Source organism: Falco biarmicus, chromosome 13 (genome assembly GCF_023638135.1).
Source record: "Falco biarmicus isolate bFalBia1 chromosome 13, bFalBia1.pri, whole genome shotgun sequence".
NCBI lineage: Eukaryota > Metazoa > Chordata > Aves > Falconiformes > Falconidae > Falco > Falco biarmicus.
Genome location: NC_079300.1, coordinates 26,780,109 through 26,799,326, shown reverse-complemented (window position 1 = coordinate 26,799,326; position 19,218 = coordinate 26,780,109). Strand labels below are relative to the sequence as shown.

The 19,218-nt window shown below is 52.9% G+C and overlaps 3 protein-coding genes across 21 annotated transcripts in view; 2 read left to right on the top strand and 1 right to left on the bottom strand.

Annotated features, from left to right (window-relative positions):
* The window catches only part of GIGYF2 (GRB10 interacting GYF protein 2), a 79,126-nt gene extending 75,508 nt beyond the window's left edge, over positions 1-3,618 (top strand). For all 13 annotated transcript variants that reach the window (XM_056357979.1, XM_056357978.1, XM_056357975.1 and 10 more), the window contains one exon: positions 1,845-3,618. In XM_056357979.1, coding sequence (XP_056213954.1) covers positions 1,845-1,912 — 68 coding nt within the window. In that variant the 3' untranslated portion in view covers positions 1,913-3,618. The remainder of the gene's footprint in view (positions 1-1,844) is intronic.
* Positions 3,619-3,679: 61 nt separating this feature from the next.
* SNORC (secondary ossification center associated regulator of chondrocyte maturation) lies at positions 3,680-15,609 on the top strand. Of its 7 annotated transcripts, none has more exons than XM_056357990.1 (5): positions 3,680-3,793; positions 4,464-4,586; positions 6,119-6,263; positions 14,678-14,863; positions 15,471-15,609. In XM_056357990.1, the coding sequence occupies exons 3-5, from the start codon at positions 6,191-6,193 to the stop codon at positions 15,578-15,580; spliced, it is 369 nt and encodes a 122-aa protein (XP_056213965.1). In that variant the 5' UTR covers positions 3,680-3,793; positions 4,464-4,586; positions 6,119-6,190; the 3' UTR covers positions 15,581-15,609. The 7 variants fall into 7 exon arrangements, with proteins under 7 accessions (XP_056213965.1, XP_056213964.1, XP_056213963.1 ...); XM_056357989.1 differs by having other exon boundaries at positions 4,464-4,590; XM_056357988.1 differs by having other exon boundaries at positions 4,464-4,659.
* A 1,349-nt stretch (positions 15,610-16,958) lies between these two features.
* NGEF (neuronal guanine nucleotide exchange factor) overlaps positions 16,959-19,218 on the bottom strand; it is a 51,799-nt gene continuing 49,539 nt past the window's right edge. Inside the window, exon 17 of the mRNA XM_056357919.1 lies at positions 16,959-18,779. Coding sequence (XP_056213894.1) covers positions 18,607-18,779 — 173 coding nt within the window. The 3' untranslated portion in view covers positions 16,959-18,606. The remainder of the gene's footprint in view (positions 18,780-19,218) is intronic.

Here is a 19,218-nt window from a genome sequence, read left to right as displayed (position 1 = left end):
TTATGGAATTAATGTTAATTCATGCTTTTAAGAAAAGCGTATTTTCTGTTTCTTCATGAGGAGCAGCTTCTTGAGGCTTGCCTTTATTCCTTCCTACCTTTTCACATGAGCTAACCGCTCTCATTCAGAGAAGATAGCAAAGATCTTGTGGGGGAAAAAAAATGTCAAAATGAAGTCAATAGTTTTCATTTGGAGGCATTGAGATGACATTGTTAGTAGTCCTTTTTTTACTTATTTATATTTGCTTATTCTCTGTCTTAATTACCATCCTCACATAAAAATTAACCAGCCCCTTTAGCACCGACAGAAAGGTTTCTTTAAAGTGGCCTTTAAGATATGAGGGCATTGTGTTAAGTACATGAGTACTGAGCATTGTGGGATGTAATGCATTGCTATAGTATTCTTGTAGAATAAATGTGTCCACATTTGTGCTGTGTGGGATAAAAAGAAAACTAGGGCACTGCACTGGGCCAGTATTTGTTGTTCTGGTGCTGCTGGCTCATATTTGTGTAAAGCAGCCTGGTATTAACCACCTGGAAGCCACTGCTTCAAGGCCCTACAGAGTCCTTCATTTGTTTTTTATCTTCCTTTTTATTCTTAACAAAATCAATACTCTTCAAATTAAATCAATGATTTTTGTGTTGATATATACTGAACTTTTCAGTGGGGTCCTGACTTCTGTCATCCCAGCTGTCAGTCCAGTGAACCTGACCTGGGCCTTCAGCTGAATAGTTTTAAAACCTGCTTATGTAATGTGAAGTGGTCACTAAATACAATTAAGAACTTGCAACTAAGGGAAGTACATGCAGCTTCTTAAAAATCAGTACACTCTATTCCAGTCATTCCAAAACCTCTTAGGTAACATACTGCCACGAGAGGGAGCCAGAACAATTTTCTTACACCTACCAAACACAGCACTTTTTATCTGCTGAAGATAATGACTGTGAAAAGCCATTTGTTTTCTAGCACCGAGCAAGCCTTCAGGTTTGTATTTAGTAGCCTTATGCAGGACAGCTTTCCTTTTTCTCATACTCCATATGGAGTTGGTACAAGCGTAAAAAAAATTGGATTTGATTAGGAAAGTTGCAGGTTGATACATTGGATTTTTTTTTTCTTATAGAAAAGATTTGCTTTTTCTTGCACTTTTCTCATGTGCATCATGTCCTCAGCACTCTACGGTTAAAAGGCTGGGTAGAAGTTGAGGTGCATCTTGAGCCATCTGCATAACCCTGTGTAACTCTGTACATTTTCATGTTGTACTTGTGAGATAGAATGTAAAAAAAAATCATGGAAGTACATGGAATTGCCATTAGATTTCATAAGTACATGTATTTACACTTTAAGGGGTAGAATTGCTCACACCCCCTGAAGTGTTGAGCATGATTCCACACCTGGATTTCAAGTTCACAAAATATACATGATCTTTTGGACCATGTAAGTATGGGGTTGACAGGGACTTCCAAGTACCAGTTGACTCAAACATGCTCCCTTCCAAGATGCTGTTGAGCCACATTGCCACTGGGCCTAGATGTGCCTCGTGCTAGCTCGGCAGATGCTATCTTTTAAATGAAAATTGAAACCAGTCGTCTGCTGATCGGTTTTTCAAGATCAAGTGATACTTATCTAAACACACAATTGATTATCTTTGATTTATTAAGGAAAAACCCAAACAGTTTGGGTAATTCTATCTCTAGCCTTACTGAATTTCCCCTTGAGGTTTTTATTTGACACATGTTATTCATCTTGTTTTACACATGCTACTGCACATGTATGTAACAGATGTATTGCATCGAATACACTATACCGTGTCCAGATTCTTAACGTAAGTCCTTTTTGATTTACAGGGTTTTCAGTGAATGCCTCATCGGAGCGGCTCAATATGGGAGAAATAGAGACTTTGGAAGACTACTGAGCATGTGCAAATCAACTGGCTTTTCCTGCATCTGTTAACCATGGATTCTCCATTTTGGACACAGTACTCTCCACCATGCGTTCTTCTTCACCTCGCAGTGAATCACAGAATCAATCATCTCAGGCTGCTTCCTCCAGCCCCAGCAAATGCTTTCTGCCCAGGACTGCACAGGCATTGTTCCTACTGTCAGCCTAGAGTCAAGTGGACTTTGTTCAGAGTCCTGGGAGGGTGGGAGATAGGATTCGTTCACAGCAAGGCTGATTTGGGCAGCAAGCTTTCACTGTGCTGTGATTTCTTCTGCTGACATACCTGGAAAAAAAAAAATATCAATTGGGATTCTGCAAACCATTGCTTCCCTCTCCTGGTTACTTGTACCACATCCAACATGTGCAGTCATGGAGAGAGAGAGAGAGAGAGAGTTTGTGGTTAACAGATGTTGGTCAAAACCAAAATGCCACACAGATACTGACTTCCGTGCTCCATCAGGGCAAGAGGTGCTCTCCCAAGCCAGGAGTTGCATTCATAAGCTAACTTTAGAACTGGCAACAGCAGGAGAGGGGCGGTGGTGGGCGCAGTTTAGCTTGGGTTGGTTTGAAGTTGCACACCCCCTGCCAGCCCTTCTCAGCACATTATTTTTGGAGGGAAAGCTCGAGTCTGTCTTCATTAGGTGGTGATGCTGAAGCTGGAGGAGTTCCCCGTCAGCATACTCCAGCCTTCCTGGACACGTGGGGACTTTTGCTCTGGGAAGAAGGTGGGGGGTGGCGTCTCTTCTGTCGGGTTGAATTTATCCCTTAAATGCTACCTTCGGAGGGTTAGGACCAGTTTATTTTGAGCTCTTTTCCTGCAAATTTGTCTCGTTTAAGAGACAGTAGGATCTTTACCGTGTGGATCTTCAGTCTCTGGTGAGGGCAAACACTGGCTTTCAGATATATGTACCCCAGCAGTCTTAGGTAGTTGTCATTTTGAGCAGTGCTTAGGTTAACACGCAGAGATGCCCTTTTGTCATGAAGAGAGACTGTTGAGGGCGAAGCTATGTGCAATGACGGCCCTGCTTATCTCCTACACCTTCAACTGCTTCACGCACCTTCACTGGGATCCATAGTCCTTAAGTATTTATGGAATCGTAACCTTCTGCTCTCACCGAAAGATTAACACCATCTTCTCTCCTCCATCCACCCACGCGCACACACCACAAAAAAAAAGAAAATGAAAACTGCCAAATGCACTTAGTTTCCCCCCCCCGGTCCCATCTCCCATTCCCAGAGGGTTACAACCTGCGAAGGGAGATGTGCTACCGTTTTGGTGGAGTTGTATAAAGGGGTCTGTTCTTCTGTCATCACTGCCTAAAGAAAACAGTTCGAGTCGCTCAAGAGCAGTTTGGCTTTGGATTTTATTTCGTTTGGTTTATTCATTTTTTGGGGTCACCTTCCCCTCCTCCTCCTCCTCCTCTCTCTTCCCCCTGCCCCCAAACATGTACAGTAACTATACAGAGACTGCTGCAGACTTGTATATAGTTTTTGGATCCAATAGCATGGAGAGACTTGGAACTGTTGCAAATCTGGTCTCCCTGTCTCCTTTGCTTTGTAAATTCATAAAAGGGGGAAGAGGGGTAGTTAAAATGTTTACAAAACTTTAAACTCCCTCTGAACTTTTGCCAGTGTGGGGGGGGGAAAGAGAGAACTTAAATAAAACCTGGTTGTATTATATCTGAGAGAAAACTTTCTGCTTGCTTTTTGTCAAAGCTGAGTTTTGAGATAATTCCTGGTGCTAAAACTGACCCAAAACTCGACTTGCATCAGTTTTCATCAAGCAACAACAAGCAAATACACAGGATGTGGAACAACAACTGCTGCTTTATTTCTTCCCTGGTGAGGAATACCGGTGGGTTTTTTCTACTTGATAATTTTAGAGTTCAAAAATAAACACCAGTAAGTTGAGATTGGAAAATTCTGACAAGAAAGCTTTAATTTCCAGCCCCCCAAAACACGTGCATTCATGCTTGTGTTGTTTATGCAGGAGAGATCAAGCTGCGGCTGGTTTTCTGTTAATACAAACACTCGGCCATGGAGCCCTTTTTTGCCAGTTGGTAACCACCCCACCCAGTCCAGTTCCCTTCCCTAAATGAAAGGTTTTATTTCTCCCCTCAGCGTAAAGTCCACATGGACAACTTGTAGGCTTCCCTTTTTAGACAAAATCTTATTTTCCTTTTTTTTTTTTCCTACTTGCTGGTTGTTTTTGTGTGGAAAATCCCAGTAAAAGTCAATGGTAAATGTCTTTCTGCCATTCATATGACTGCAAAGCATATGAAGTCAGTATACTCTTAAGAGCTAACTTACACAATAGCTTTGCATCGTGTTTAGCTGGTGTCTTGGAGAGAACAGTACATGTTTAGGCTGATAATTTGAGTTTGTTTTAATAACTTTTTTTTTAGTGCATAATGTCTGGTTCATAAGTACTTTCTGTTTTTTAATGATATGATCTAATTTCTACAAGCTAATTTTGGACTACTCCATACTGTGTAACAAATAAGCAAAACCCTGTTAATTTCCAGCTCAGCTGGGGAGCAGGAAAGGAACAATTCATCGATCGCTGAATGAAAATGCAGAAATGCAAGCAGGGAAAATGTGCAATAATTTGTCGAATCCTGAGGACCTTGCTTGGCTTCTGAGAGTCTGTAGGTAACGGACCAGTGGGGAAGATGTTGTTCTTAATATTTTAATATTCTGGCTTCTGTGTTTAGTACAAAGGTAAGATACTGGTGTGTTCAGTTGCGTGCTCAGGTGACTGCCGTGTCGCCTTCTGTGACAGACAGGGCCCGTTTCTATAGTGAAGGTCATTTGGATCAATAGCGATGGGGGAAAAATAGGAGCTACAGCTTTTTTATTTATTTTTTACATATTTATGCACTTCCGGGTTCTTCTCAGACAGAATGTGAACCGGGAAGGCTGATGGGGCTTTGATCCAAGTTTGACGGATGATGTCAAGTTTGGTGTTAGAGATGTCTGAGGTTTCTTCTGAGCGCATTCCAGCAGGGTGCTTCCTCACTTGCCATTTCATTGCAGGGATGGTGCTCAGCCCTCTTCGTTTTTCCTTCATTTTTCCTGCTTCCCCTGGCAGCCAGGCAAATTCTTTTGCAAAGCAGCAAGCAGAATGATTTAAAAGGGCACCTGAGTTGTATCTGTCTGTCAGAGGAAGCCAAAAACCAAAGAGAACTTTTAGCAGAAAAATCTGAAATTCAGGACAAAACTACTCGTGTCGTATTTTCAGAGTGTAAGGAACTGACGTTGGGGGTGTTTATATACTTGATTACACCTTTTTCTGAATGCAAACGGTGAAGTATTTCACCCTCACGTTAACTTAAAAAAAAAAAATATCCTAATTAAGTTCTTCTGTCCTCTGACAGTAAGCTGGAGTGTTCCCACCTTTAAACGCTTCATCCTTTCCCAAGTCTCTTGTTGGTGCAAATGTGACCTGAAACAAGCCTCGGTTTTCTCTGCTGGGAACTTTTCACGAGCCCACTTGGAGGGAAGGGACAGAGTGGCAGAGGTTGCAGGAGGAGGCAGGGGGTGTGCAGGTTGGATCCGAGGAGGATGCTGGCCTTGCCTGACAAAGGTGACTCGCCTTGGAAGACTCACAAGATCTTAACGGGTGGTTCTGCCAGCGGAGACCGCACACTGCTCCCGATCTGGCTCTGAGTACTGCACCCAGAAAGCAGGGGTGCCGTGGGGCCGCTCTGGCGCTGTTTCAGAGCGTTTTGGCCTCACAAAGTTTGAGGCCCTTGTTCTTTGCGGTGCCCACCCTGGCAAAAGCCCCACCACCCTGCCCACCGAGGAGCGGGGCCCTGGCACGGGCTGCCTGGTTTGGGGGTTAGCTGCCCCAATGGCTCCTGTGTTCTTGGCTGGACGGAGGAAGGCATTCCAGGAGCATCCCCGCGTCCTCTGGGAAGGGCTCGCCAACAACTGCTGGTGTGTGCGCTGGCCTGGCAGGGTGACGGATGCCTAACGGCTGGGCTGGGCTGCCTGTGGGGTTTTAGGCACAAATTTGAGAGGGTGGAGCTGCCTGGGAGGAGGTGTGCTCTGCGAGGGAGAGAGTGCTGGGCTTTGCACTCGCTCTGTCCACTTGCTGTTGTGAAGGAAATTCTTTTGGTGGTGTGTTTTTTGGGGTTTTTTTTTTTGACCCAACCGGACAAAATTTTTATTACACCAGTGAAATTTCCAAGTTGTATCGTACTTTGAAGAGCTTTAAGAATTCCTGCTGACGCTTTTCCTGAGGGAAGCCATGACCTGCCACAGAGTCCTTCACCTGGTCCTGCTAATGCTGTGCGGCACCTTGGTTCCTGCTGTGCTGGCAGGTAAGGAGCTCTGTTTGCCTTCATAGCCCAAAAGCCTGGGAGATCTTTTACTAACCTGCCTCTCTCTTTCCTCTCCTTGCAATATCTCCTCTCCCTTCCTTAAAAAATATCCCTATGTATTTATTGAATTATAATTGATTAATGGAAACTAGCTTTGGGATCGGTGGCTGGTGGCGAGTAAGAATACATTCTCCACCCTGAGACCAAGTTTCTGTTGGGGAAAATGGAGAAAACTGAGGAAATCCTTCATAATTTTTCCTAAGCAGAAGAGCAGTAGCACCTACATGAGCGTTAGTGGCAGTAGATCAGTAGACAGATCAGTCAGCGGTGGATGGAGCGCTCAGCAGCTGGCAGGGCCATCTGGCTGTCAGCTTTTGATGGCAGGAAGAAGTTACAGTTCTGAAAAGAAACATTTTTCTCTGGCTAAAGCATGTGTGCCAGTTTCTGGTTCCTTCTATGCTTTCTGCTACAGCAGAGCGCTTCACAGCAGCTGCTGTAAGGAACAGGGAAGCGCTCTGGAAACGTTCAGCTCTGTCAAAAGCTGCATGTGCCTGAGCTGTGCTGGGAGCCGGCGGCACTGGGACGGTGCGTGGTGGCTCAGGCTCGAGTTCAGGGAGGTGATGGGGCTCAGGGTCAGCGAGGCGCCCGCTCTGTGGGGCACCACGTTTTAAGGAGCTGGTTAGAAATCCCTTTATTATAATGGCAGCGCTGGGCGAGGGGAGCCGCGGGCACGGTGGGCTTGAAGGCTGCCTGGTCTGGGGTGGGTGCTACAAATGAGGGAAAACAGGCTTCCAACCGACCCCAGAGACGGGCTCAGCATGTGGGTGGGGGCTGCGGTGGGGAGCTGGTCCCTCAGAGCCTCTGTGAGTGGAGAGGCTGAGGGGTGGCACGGGCCGGATAATGGGCCAGAACACAGCGCTTGTTTTCCTGAATTCCTGTCCTGCCTTCCAAGACCTGGAGAAAGGCTGGATCACAGTTCACTCCCAGTTTGTTCTGAGCATCTTGCCTAGCAGGGAGATCCTGGCCAACTGTCTAGCAGTTGAAATTACTTCTTTTCAAAGGAGCTTTCGTACGGGTAGGGGAATTTATTACTGTGCCTAGCTCAAACGTCTGTGGGTGCAAAACTGTAGCTGGTATTTCCCCCCACGGATCCTCCCTTGCAGGACACTTTTTCTTGCCAGGAAACCTTTAAAGTAACTAAGAAACGAGCACTGAAAAGTGGATGTTTTCCTTCTCAAACCCTGACCTTTGGTTTTAATATAGTGGAACACTGTGCAGTTTCAGTCTGTAGCTTGCTCATGCTCCCAGAAGCGGTGGCAGTGCTCTTTCCCACAACCAGGTAAGGTCTGTTCTTAACAGTATTTCACTCTGCAGAAAGTGATTAATTGCCACTGAAAATTTTTACTTGCTCCGCTCTGAGCTAGGATTTTCTTCTGCACTACCTGAAGTTTCCAGCAGCTGGTGCACATTTGCTCTGCCCCCTGCCTTGCCAACTTCACCTGTACTTGCTCTCGGCTTGGTGTTGCAGCTATGGTTTGTACCTGTCACTGCCTCTCTGTGTCACTTTGCTCCTGTGAAATACTCCCAGTTGGTTCCTTTACTGGGTGCCTTGCGCTCGGGCAGTGAGGCCAGTAGCTCTTGTAGAGCTTTGTACTGATGAATGTGAACGTTTGGATCCTGGGGTATAGGACAGACTCCGTGCTTTCCCTGTGGCGTTTTAGAGGCCTCTGAGAAGTTTGTTGTTCTCGGCTACGTCAGTGCAGGACCCGAGGGAACCAGCCAGCCTGTTGGGTAAGCCATCCCAGCAGAATGAGTTTCTGCTGCATTAGGAGTGGTGGAGTTACCTACCCCAGCACTGGGGCTGTTAGTGCACTGTGGAATTTTTTCTGCTTTTTCACCCCGTTAGAAAAGGAAACTTCCTGCCCTGTGCAGACAAAGAAGGGAAGGGCGCACAGACAGCCCTCTGGTCTCCAGGCATACACATGCAGCCCTGCCTTTCTGTAAACAAGTTTGTTTAACATTCATCAGAACCGCAGCGCTCCACGCTGCTCCGCACTCAAGCTCCCAGCGCTCGCCCATCACAGGCTGCCCTTTGTGTTCGCCATGAAGGCCTCTTTTCATCCCTGCCCTGGCCCTGTGCCCGCTGCAGCCACCTGGGGCTGGACAGCCCGTTGCCGGCCTCGGAGTTCACCCAGCCCCTGCCCTCCTGTCTCAGCACCTCGTACTTCCCGTAGCAAAGCCCTTCACGGTGGGCAGAAGCGGAGCCTGCCCTGGAGAGGGCTGCAGCTGATGTTGGCCACGCAGACTCCAGATTCAGAAGGAGTCTTCCCTTCCTCGTTGGATTTAATTTTATCACAGTGGGGACTCAGAGCTACCTAGGACCAAAAGCCTCTGGTAAGTGCTCAGGAGTTCAGCGAGACATGAAGGATCTTGCTGGCAGCTGAGGTTCCCATCTGGGTGCAGCAGTCAGAGCACTTCTGGGGTGCTGGTGGGTTGTGCACCTTCATCTGGCTTCCTGCCCAGCCACTCTGGTTTCCTGGGCAGCATGGTCAGGGCTTTCTGACTGGAGAAAGCGTGGACTTCTCTGAGTTACTGAGCTCTTCACAATATCCCATTTGTCAAAGATGGAGAAACAACCCACTGAGCCTTTAACCCTCCTTGTCTAGATCATCTAGGTGCAACAGGGAACAGCCAGGTCGAGAATTTTCCTGCGCACCCAAATCTTATCCACTTCTGCTTTCTCCAAACCCAAGTGGTGTGTAGGCCAGGAGCACGGGAGGATTGTGAAGAATTGATTTTTTTAATTTTTATTAGCAAAGCCAGTTTCAATTCATATGATGATTCAATGCTCCAAGTGAAGTGCAAGTCAGTAAGAAGCCTTTGCAAGGCTTTTGCTTCTGAATCATGCATATATTTGGTATCTAAACTGTGTTGCAGGGTCATGAATTTCCTTGTTTTGAGCTCATGTGGAAATGCACTGCAAAGCACATCAGAGTGCATAGAGGGGGAAAAAGCAGCAGAGCAGGAGATGCTGTGCTAAAGGAAATCATACAGGAGAAGACCTTGCCCAAGGACAGTCTTTCTGTAGCAACTTGTGTCTTCATTCTCAACAACCGGAGGATAAAAGATGATTAGGAAGTTTCTAAAGTTCAAGTACTAGAACATGAGAAGTAGTAAATAGGTTTTGTCAGGCAAATTTCTTAAAAAGATGTGGTTGTTCCAACAGGTTTATCAAGACTTACAGCAAGTCTTCGTAGATCACTACTCAGCCTTGCCCTGCACCGACACTCTGTGTAAATCACTGACACTTCCAGCTAAGGTTACTGGGTGTGAGGTGGAGAGTGAGGAAGATGAGGTGCTGAAACCAGCTTGTACGAGGAAGAGTATGGCCACTGGTGAGCAGACTCTGGGGATGAAGATGTTAAGTGGCCACATCTGCCTGCCTTGAGGTCTTGCAGCCTGTCTGTGGAGAGGTTCTGGTTGTTCGGGGGGTATCTCGAAAGATCCTTCAGATTGGGTTGGCATCCTCAGGAGCAATTGCTTGTGAAGACCCTTCAGCCACCGCGTATCTGGGGCACTGGTTACCATGTCACTGTACTAGCAGCTCACCCCACCTTCTCACCAAGTGTGGAAATAGTGGTTTCATCAAGTTGCCTTTGGCATCATCCCTTCTAGGTCTCGCTACGGCCCATGCCGCTGAACTCCTGCTGGGTCCCTGCATCGTTCAGAAAACTCACTGTGTATTACTTTATAGCAGGGGTCCTCAAACTTTTTAACCAGGGGGCCGGCGCGCAGGTGAAGTGGCAGGCAGTCATCTGCGGCTGCTTGGTTTCCCCCCCCCCGCCCCAGCCCCTGGCGGGGGGTGGGGGTCGGGCGGTTCTGTAAATACTGGGGGCCGTATCTGGCCCGCGGGCTGTAGTTTGAGGACCCCTGCTTTATAGTGTAGGAGCTCCAGTGTTCTCTTTCCTTTTCTTGGCCTTGGTTGTAACTAACCCTTACTGGAGAGAGGGAGAAGACACAGCGGGGCATAGATATTTCCCTAAAATAAGGCAATCTGAGGTGTCAGCACATGGGAAGGAGGAGGTGCCATCCTTCACCTGACGCTGCACAACACTGGAATACTTCTAGTCCATTTTTTTCAGGTTCAGTTTCTGCCCAGTAACTAAGATTATTCCAGGTCTTAAGCGCTCTCAAACTGTATTTTTTACCAAGTGGATTTCACTGTTAGTCTGTGGAGCAACAGTTGCTCTCAGTCTGTGCTCTGGTGCTGAGACGGGATTTACTCTGGGGAGAGCTGGTTGGTGCCATGGGGTCAAGGTTTCTCTCCCTTCAGAGCACCTGGCACCAAGGCACGAAGCCTTGGCAGTGGTGGGATCACCCGTGTGTGCCAGCAGCTGGGTAGCCCCACCACGTGTCCGCCTGCTGCCCCTCGTGGGTTGCTCAGGGGCAAACAAACCACCTGAGTGCACCGGGTGGGTTTTCCTGGTGATAGGGCTACTGGTCCTGAGGCTGATGCCAGCACAGCTAATGCATGGCTCTCACCCAGATGTTAAACATCTTAAAAGATGTGGTCTTGTGATGGATGATGTTTTGAGCGTGTTTCTTGGTAGTTATTTCTACAAAGTTCTTGGGTGAACAGGAAAACCATGTGCTACTTCACCTTTGATAGTTGGTTTCCAACCCTTGGTTGCACCCCCTCACTTGAGGCTGCAGCTGTTTGGGTTTTTTCTGCAAGTCAAAAGTGCCGTGCCCTGCCCCAGGGCTGTGGAGGCCCCTGCACACAGACTGCGTCCCCCTCATCGCAGTCAGGGTGACAGTAACCGTGTGGGCAGCCTGGCCACCCTGCTGCTGCTGCTGCTTCTCTTGCAGATGATCCTTAAGAGTCCCGGTCTGCTGCTTAGAGAAACTGGGCCCAGGAGGGAGAGGGACTTGCAGGTGTCACACCAAAGAGCAGCAGCACAGAGCCACCTCCGCGATCGGGTGCCACACCTGCGCCTGGAGCCTGGCTGGTGGGGCTGTATCCAACAGGGACTGGGAGAGGCAGTCAGACATGTGAGATATTAGTTGGTGTTTTATTTTTTATATATATTTATTTCCAATAAATATTTCCAAATAATTAATTGGAAATGGGGTAAAAAAAAACCCCACTTATTAATGGGGTGTGGGGGTGTGCTGGGTTTTGGCATTTGGCACAGGCTCTGCTGTTGGCCCTCACCTGTCTTGCTTTTACTGGAGGACTGAAGTGGGAGTGTGGCATTTAAAGCTGCTCTGTCAGGGTGCTGCAGGGGGGGCAGGTGTGGCTCCTGGTTGTTAAAGACACCGGCTGGATACGAGGGGATAGTTGGGTGGGTGGTTGAGCTTCTCAGACAGGGAGGAATGGAGGCGTGTGAGGACACGAGCTGTTAGTTTAGGAGGGAAAATCAAAGGTGAGTCTTGGAAAGAGCAGCGCCTGTTACAAACAGGCACGTCGCCGGGCTGCAGCAGTGTGCTGCGGAGTGCCCTGCCTGCCGGCAGCTCTCACTGGGGCTGGGGCTTGCGTTTGGGTTTGTGTCCCCCTGCCCCATCTGCCTGCTGCAGGGCATCTGCTCCAGCAGCACCAAGGTGCAGGAACCGCAGAGGAGGTGCAGCAGCAAGCCCCGGCTCTTGGTGACGCTCAGATGCGGGTATTTCACTTTATGCGTGTGCGTGGCTGCTGCTGGGCTGGCAGCTCCCGTGAGCGAGGTGCTAGAGCCAGCTGAAAGGAGTTGTGTTTCCCTTGGTTGAAGTGCCGCTGAGGTAAAACCGCAGGAACTCGGGACAGAAAGCGCATGTTTAGCACACTCTGCCCTTTCTCTGAGGGTGAACTGAAAGCGTGTTTTAATCAGATGAGGGGAATTAACCAAATACCGATCTAGAAGCCATCCAGGACTCTATCCAGGTCTTAAAACTCACTGAGATCATAAACAAATTAGTCTGTTTCCTCTTTACTTGGCTATCAAAAATAAGCAGGGCACAGAGCTTAGAGAGCGGCAGTAAATTTTTCAGGAATTAGATGCACCGGGAACAAGAGAGACTTTCTGGGACCTGTGGGTCTGGTTAGAAAAAAAGCCTTTACAGAATGGTTGGAAGGGGTAGCGCTTCCGCCTCAGCCCTCTGGAGAACAGGGAGTTGGGAAGACCCTGTCCAGGTCCCGCAGCCTCCCTGGACGGTGCCCGTATCTGTTACAGATCATCTCAGCTAACGCCTTTCCCCCGGTCAGATGCGAGGGGTCCACCCAGCTCCTTTGGCTTGGAGAGAAAAACATTCTTGGGAAATGCAACAACGGCGTCCTCCAGCGTGGGGTTCTCTTGCCAGATGGGAACGGCTGCAGTGTTGGTGCTGGCCCGGCTGGTGTTGACACAGTTAGGAAGGTCGTAGCTGGAGTGTAGCTCTTCTGTGTGGAGTTTCTCCACTTGCGAAAGCAGCCTGGAACTGGGGCTTCAAAAGTGTTACGTACGTTCCGTCTGCGCCTAAACCAACAGCTTCCTAATGCCACCGCTGCTAACTAGAGCCCCAGCTCCGCTTGGTTCCTTTCCCTGTTGTTTCAACTACATTCACCCCCTAAATTCTGTATTTCCCTCCTGCTCTGGCCTCTGGTAGCTAAACCACAGGATTTATGGATGAGTGGTCTGCTGGAAATGGTACTTTCTGGAAGAGCCTCTGGATGGGGTGCAAGTTTCCAGCTTTGCTGGTTGGTGTTGTGGAACAGGCTGGGGTGTGCCAGTGAAGGGCTCACGTGTTTCTGGGGAGCCCCTGTGGAACACAAAGCTCTTGTGTGCTCTGCTGGGGAGCTGAGATGCTGCCTGCGATGCGGTGACCTCGGATGCAGCAGGCGTGTGAGGATGGTTGGTGCTCACCACAGCTCCCAGCTGCTCCCCGGGCTGGGCCAGCCGGCCGGGGTGTGCGGGTGTAACTGGCATGGGCCTCGCTCTGCGGGGTCTCTGTCATTGCTCGCTGGGCCAGGGTTAACCCCGGCAGCTGTCTTGCTGAAAACCCTGTAGCTTTTATGGCTGTAGAAAGAACTTTTCAAAACTAGTCCAGAAGGCTGTTGTGTTCCCAAGTCCACAGGCAGCCTCGAATAGCTCCGGGGATGGTGGGAACTGCTCGTTGATGTGAGCCCTATCGGTGGGTTTGTACAGGCAGCAAAAGTGAGTGTTTTGGTGTTGGTCCTCCTGTTCCTTTTGATGCAGGGCTCCTACGGGGAAAACAAAGTGTGGCGGAGCCCATTAGCGTTGATTCTTCAGCTTGCTCTCCTCCTACGAGGTGCTGGCTGCCTGCGGGAGGCAAGGAGGGCTCCAGCTACTGAATGCTGGGGCGGCTGCTGCCAAGATGTGCTGCTGCCACTGCTCTTGGTGGGCCAGGTGGAGCCTGGGCCAAGTCTTAGAGTGCCCCAGTGTGCCAAGAGATGCTGTGCCAGAGCCAGGGTGCCTGGGAATACCCCTGTGCCTTGCCCCAGGAGGCTCAGGCTGCTTGCTCTGGCTCCTCTGACACCCACTTTCCCAGCCCTGATAACCATCGTGTCGCTTCAGCTGGGCCCTGGTGCTGGATGGTGTTCATTTTCCTAGCCGCCCCCCACCTCCCATTTTTTCCCCATCCCAGTGCAACATTCCCAGTGGTTTCAGCAGGGAGCTGTGGAATGTCTCCTGCTCCTGCCGGGGCCCACCTGAACAAGCCGGGCATTGAGAGGGAGCGCTTGGCTCAGCCACACGCAGACAGGGCAGGCTCTCTGGTTTGGTCCCCGACCCCACAGGGGGAAGAAATAACAGGAGGTGAACGGTAACATCAAACAGAGCCTGGCCGGCTTTCATCTTGGGGCAGGGGGAAGCCAAGGCTCTGGGGCTCCTGCCTGGGGGAGCCACGTCCTGCACACCGCCAGCGCCGCTGGCACCCTGCGCTGCGGGGGTGGGTGGGTGATGCACCCTGCACTGCGGGGGTGTGTGATGCAGGACAGAAAGGCCCTGAGGTGCTGTGAATCTGGCCAGTGCAGGTGGCTGGGTGGCCTCTGCCTGTTGCAGGGATGTGACTGCCCCTTCCCAGCCCGGTCCCATGGGCATCCAGGAGCAAACTGGCAGTGGGGGTTCGTGCAGGGCCCGCTCATGCAGGAGCGGAGGTCACAGGGTGGTGGGGAGCTCCCAGAAGCCTGCGGCAGGCTGCTTTTGCCCTGGGGCAAGCGCATTGTCTTTGGCTGCTCCAGGTGTTGGCATCCTGTGGCGGTGGTGCCCTCCCAGAGGAGGACTCTTGCCCCGCTGGGCTTCTGAGCCCTCGGGTCACCTTCCATCCGCCCGGGGCACCCGGCAGGCAGCTGGAGCCCAGGGACCTGCTGAGCTGCAACTGTCACCAGCAGCCTGGCTGGGGCCGCTCATGCCGGTGAGTGACTGTGGGTGCTTGTCTCCCAGCAGAGTACCCGCAGGGCCCCGTCCCCACCCTCTGGAACGAGCCGCCCGAGCTGCCCTCCGGAGCTGGCCCCTTCGACGCCGCCACCACCACAGCCCGGCTCTCAGACACCACCGCCTTCCCCCCATACACCTCCGAGCTGGAGCCCGAGGACACCACCCACCTGCACCGGCTGGACGCGGGAGACGGTATGTGGCTGTGCCATGGGCTGCCCGCAGGTCACCGCCGCAGCGCTCGGGCAGTCCTCGCTCTGTGTGGGCCTGTCGCCTCCAACACCAGGAGGTGTTGGAGCCACCAGAGGTGGCCTGCTGCTGGCAGGGGGGGAAGAGCACCCGTGTCACCTGCTCAGGGGAGGTACCCCGCGCACGAGCAGGGCTCCCCAGGGGAGGTGTGCCTGGAGCCCTTCGAGCGGGCAGCACGGGCCTCTCCTGGCTCCTGAGCTGCAGCAAATGCCTGTTGTGATGCGGTTTCGCAGCAGCTCCCTCAGTGAGGGTGTCAACAGGAACGCTGAGTGCCAAAGACCTGCTGTGTGGCAGCTGTCCTTGTCACTGGGAGCTGGCTAAGGAGGCTTCAGCCCCCTGCCCCAGGCTTGATGCCGCTGGGACACAGGACCACGCCTCGACTGCGTGGGGATATGGCAACAGGGCCACCGTGGCCAGTGCAGGGGGCTCTGGGGCGGGAGTGTGGCCCAGTGGCTGGGGCTGAGCTGGGTGTGGGGGTGACACCTGTGGCCCCTCCTGTCTGGAACCCACGGGCTCTGCTGAACTCATGCCACCTCATTCTCTGTCCCTGCAGGCTCGCTGGGGCCCGGAGCTATCGGTGCCATTGTCATCGCCTCCCTCCTGGGTACATCTGTGCTTGTGGCCTTGGTCGTCATCACGCTGAGAAAGTTCTCGGCCTCCTGAACTCAATAAAAGATTTTTGTGTAACACAACCAGCCCGTCTCCTGCCCTCAGCTGCTCCCGCTCCCTGTCTGCCCCGGGCTCCCTGGGGAGGAATCCCATTGCTGCTGTGGTAAGGGGCACCCCAGCCTCTGCCCTGGGCAGCAAAGCTGCACCCCAGAGTGCTCTTTGCTCTTAGCGTGTGGATCTCTGGGTGCACGCAGCCCTGGCAGCTGGACCACAGCTGGCTGCGTTCCCCCGCAGGCAGGAGGGACCTGTGGCACTGAGCGGGCACCGGCCCTCTTGGTGTAGCATGGGTGGCGGTAATGGTGCTGGGCATCACCTTGCAGGGCTGCCTGTGCGAAGGGTTGTTCAGTTGGTGTAAACCAACCACCCCAATACTTCTCCAGTCTCTACCCCACCCCATGTTCACGTTCAGCCCCACTTCCGCCCCCTGTGTTTGGGCCAGCTGCCCCCTGCCAATTGCACCGCGGCGGGGGGGCTGGGGAGGAGGCACGCGGTCGGCAGGGTGGGAGGAAGAAGATGCACGCGCGTTGCTTTGGCGCTGGCTCGCTCAGCTACATTTCATCACACGGAAAAACGAGACAACAAGAAGTTCCCCTCAGTTTGCTGAGGCAGCCCGGTGGGGGCTGGGGGGGCTCCAGCCCATGCTCATGGGCCCCAGGCCTGGCCCTGTACAACACTTGAGACCACTGGAACGGAGGCGTGCAGGGCTGGGTCTGAGGAAATAACACTGGATGCCACTTGGTGCCTGAAAACGGCACAGCCTGTGCCAAGGGTTTGGAGTCCTAAAAAGTCACAACAGAGCCAGAGGGGCCAGAGCGAGTCCCAGGGCTTTGGTGGGTGGTGGGACGCTGCAGGGCAGTCCCGAGCCCCTTTTGCCTGGAGAAACGCAGCGAGGAACCAGCATCCTGGCGCTGGGAAACCTGGGTGAGTCCCTCCACTAACGAAACGGCTGATCCTGGTGGGTAAGGGAGCACTTCCATGCTATGGGAGACATCCCAGCGCTGGGCCAGCTGCTGCGCTGCAAACCTGCAGGAGCTGGGGTGTGGTGATTTCTCAGGTAATTTTAAGGACTTCCTCGAGCTGGAGCTCCTCTGTGGTAGAAAACCTGTGGCTGCTGCAGGGTCTGGGCCCTGAGCTGGGGGTTTGGTTGTACTCAGAAAGCTGACTGGGGGGTGCTGCTGGGGGGGGGCAAGTTGGGGTGTCCCCGTTAAATGAGCCTGCTACACCAGGCTGGAGGCTGTGGTCCCCTCCTGGTCCCCAGCTCTGGGCTGGGTGCTGGCAGGTGGCCAGGAGCCTCCGGCTTCCCACTGGTTTCACCCTGGGGGCTGGTGGCAGCACACACACACACACACACACACACACACACACACCCCGGTGCAGGGCTGACTGGGCTGGCTGTCCCAGGGCTGCGGTGACAGTACGGACAGCCCTGACCACAGCCCCGGCCCTCCCTCGGCTGGGTCTGGCTATTCACCACACACCCCGTGTGTAACCTGGGCCTCGCGCGGCCCAAGGACAGCTCCAGCGCAGCGCTCCACAGTCCCCCTCCAGCAGCTCCCCGGCAGCCTGCCTGCTCCCCACACTGCCATCGGCATGGCCGCCCTCCTCCGCGCCGCGCATGGCTGGTGCGTGGCTCCGTTGGCAGGCAGCTGCTCTCTGTCACCTTTTTGAGCACAACCACGGTACTGTCGGAGCGCACAGCAGCGCAGGCACAGCGCCTGGCAGACCCTTCTTTGCAGCGTTACGGGAAGATGCCAAATAACTGATTTCCCTGATGGATGCTGGCTGCAGCCCGGGACCACCCTGTAGCTAAGAGCCCCTCGGCTGCGGCCATGTGTGGGACTGTTCAGAGTGAGACTGTTGAACAACAGGCGGCTGTTACGGGCCTGTCCCCTGGCTGGTTTTGGTGCTGCGCCCTGGGCTTCATGCGATGCTCAGTGCCACAGCTGGAAGGAGTGACGATCTGGCTCTGCTGGCGACAGAGGATTTGCGTATATACACTGAGGTGAGCCTGTACAGGGGGTTTGCGCGCGCAGGTTGCACGTGCAGCTGGGTGGCACGGGTTACAAGCATGCAGGCAGCGATCGCTGGGCCTCCCACAGCACACGGGACAACAGCTCCTGGGGTAAGGTCAGTTGCCTGCTGCACGGCAGCCTGGCTCTGCTGGTGCTCCCGTGGTACGTGGTGGTGTGCGGGGACACGCTGGCACGGACACCTTTCTCTGTGCCTCGGCAGCAGGGAGCAGCGGAGACCGTGAGTGCCGGCTCAGCCAGGAAAGGCTTCTGCGGCAGCTCTGCGGAGGGATGCTGGCTGTGAAAGACGGGTGCGCCACGGGGCAGGGCCCCGACGTGCTTCGAGGCCATCAGGTGGTCAGAGATGTGGGCCAGGGCTGGCGAGGCTGGGCTGCTGGTGGAGCAGGGCTGGTATGGAGCATCTTGGAGCGCTTGACTGGAAGCAGATCGAGGGTCTGCCCATGGGAATGGGCCCAGCGGCTTCACAGCAGGACTGGGGAGCTGGAGCTCCTGGGGCTTATCCCAGCCTGGTGCCGCCGGGCTGTGTGAGAGGCGGTAAAACAGCTCCTCTGCTTCAGTTTCAACCCTGTAAGATGCCGCTTCAGGAGCGCCCCAAACTTGAAAGGTAGCGATGAGCTGGGAGTGTTCAAACTGGGCAACGGTCATGCTGCCACGTGTCCTGAGCCAGCCCCAGCTAGCACGCGGGGAACAGGGGTCAGCTGGCTGCCACCCGGTGGCCTTTGGGCTGTGCCCGTTTGGCTCGTGCTCTTTGGGGCTTTACAGAACACCTGGAAAGGGGTTATTTTAGCCAGCTGGAAGCATTGATCTCCAGGAAAGGATCAGTGCCACGGGAAGCCCAGGAACTGCAATCTGTTAGTTGACAGGTTCCTGGTCCAGCGCACCAGGTCCTGCACCGTGGCCCACAGCACCACTGTCCCATCCTCCCAGCTGCCAGTCTCTGTCCTCTGCTCCTCTCCCAGAGGCACTGCAGGCGCTCGGTGACACCAGCGGTCATTGGCGGTTTCTGCTGCCCAGTTTCCTTCTCTGACTGTCATCCGACTTGTGCACCCGGAAACACTCCTTCAAGTTCTGGGCTCGGATTTTGGGGTTCAGGATCTCCTCCCCCATAGAACTGGGGAACCAGCCCCTCTCCTGGTCGTGAAGACGCTCCCCAAATATCCAGCCTGAACAGAGACAGAGACAGGCATAAATGGGGAAGGCCTGGCCCTTGCTCCTGTACTGGGACGGTTGTGCTAGGAAGAGCCTGCGGAGCTGGCAGTGCTCTCTGGAAGCTGCTCAGAGCCCTGTGCTGGGGCGGACCCAGTTTGTCAGTCTAGCCAAGGAGGCCTGCTCGCCTGAGCAGCATTGTGTGTGGACAGCTGGCTCAAGGGTTGCCAGCAGAAAGCAGGCGTTGCTGCCACTGAGTGCCTTCCACTGCCTCTGATGCTACAGGAGCGATCCCCAGCAGATACCCAATGTGAGAGTCCACCAGCTGCAAGTGTGCACCACACACCAGGACCAGGTGGCTGCAAAGCATCATCAAGGTAAGAATAGCTCTGGGTTACATCTGGGGTGGCCATGCCAGCCCTGCCATGGCCGACAGCTAGTGCCAGGGTGGCTGTG

Bases quoted from the DNA above. Each gene is read 5' to 3' on its own strand.
- SNORC (XM_056357984.1), top strand. From the start codon at position 9,472: ATGTGGTTGTTCCAACAGGTTTATCAAGACTTACAGCAAGTCTTCGTA. The intron at 9,659-14,677 runs GTGAGCAGACTC...CTTGTCTCCCAG, and splicing joins GAGGAAGAGTATGGCCACTG to CAGAGTACCCGCAGGGCCCC. The intron at 14,864-15,470 runs GTATGTGGCTGT...CTGTCCCTGCAG, and splicing joins CCGGCTGGACGCGGGAGACG to GCTCGCTGGGGCCCGGAGCT.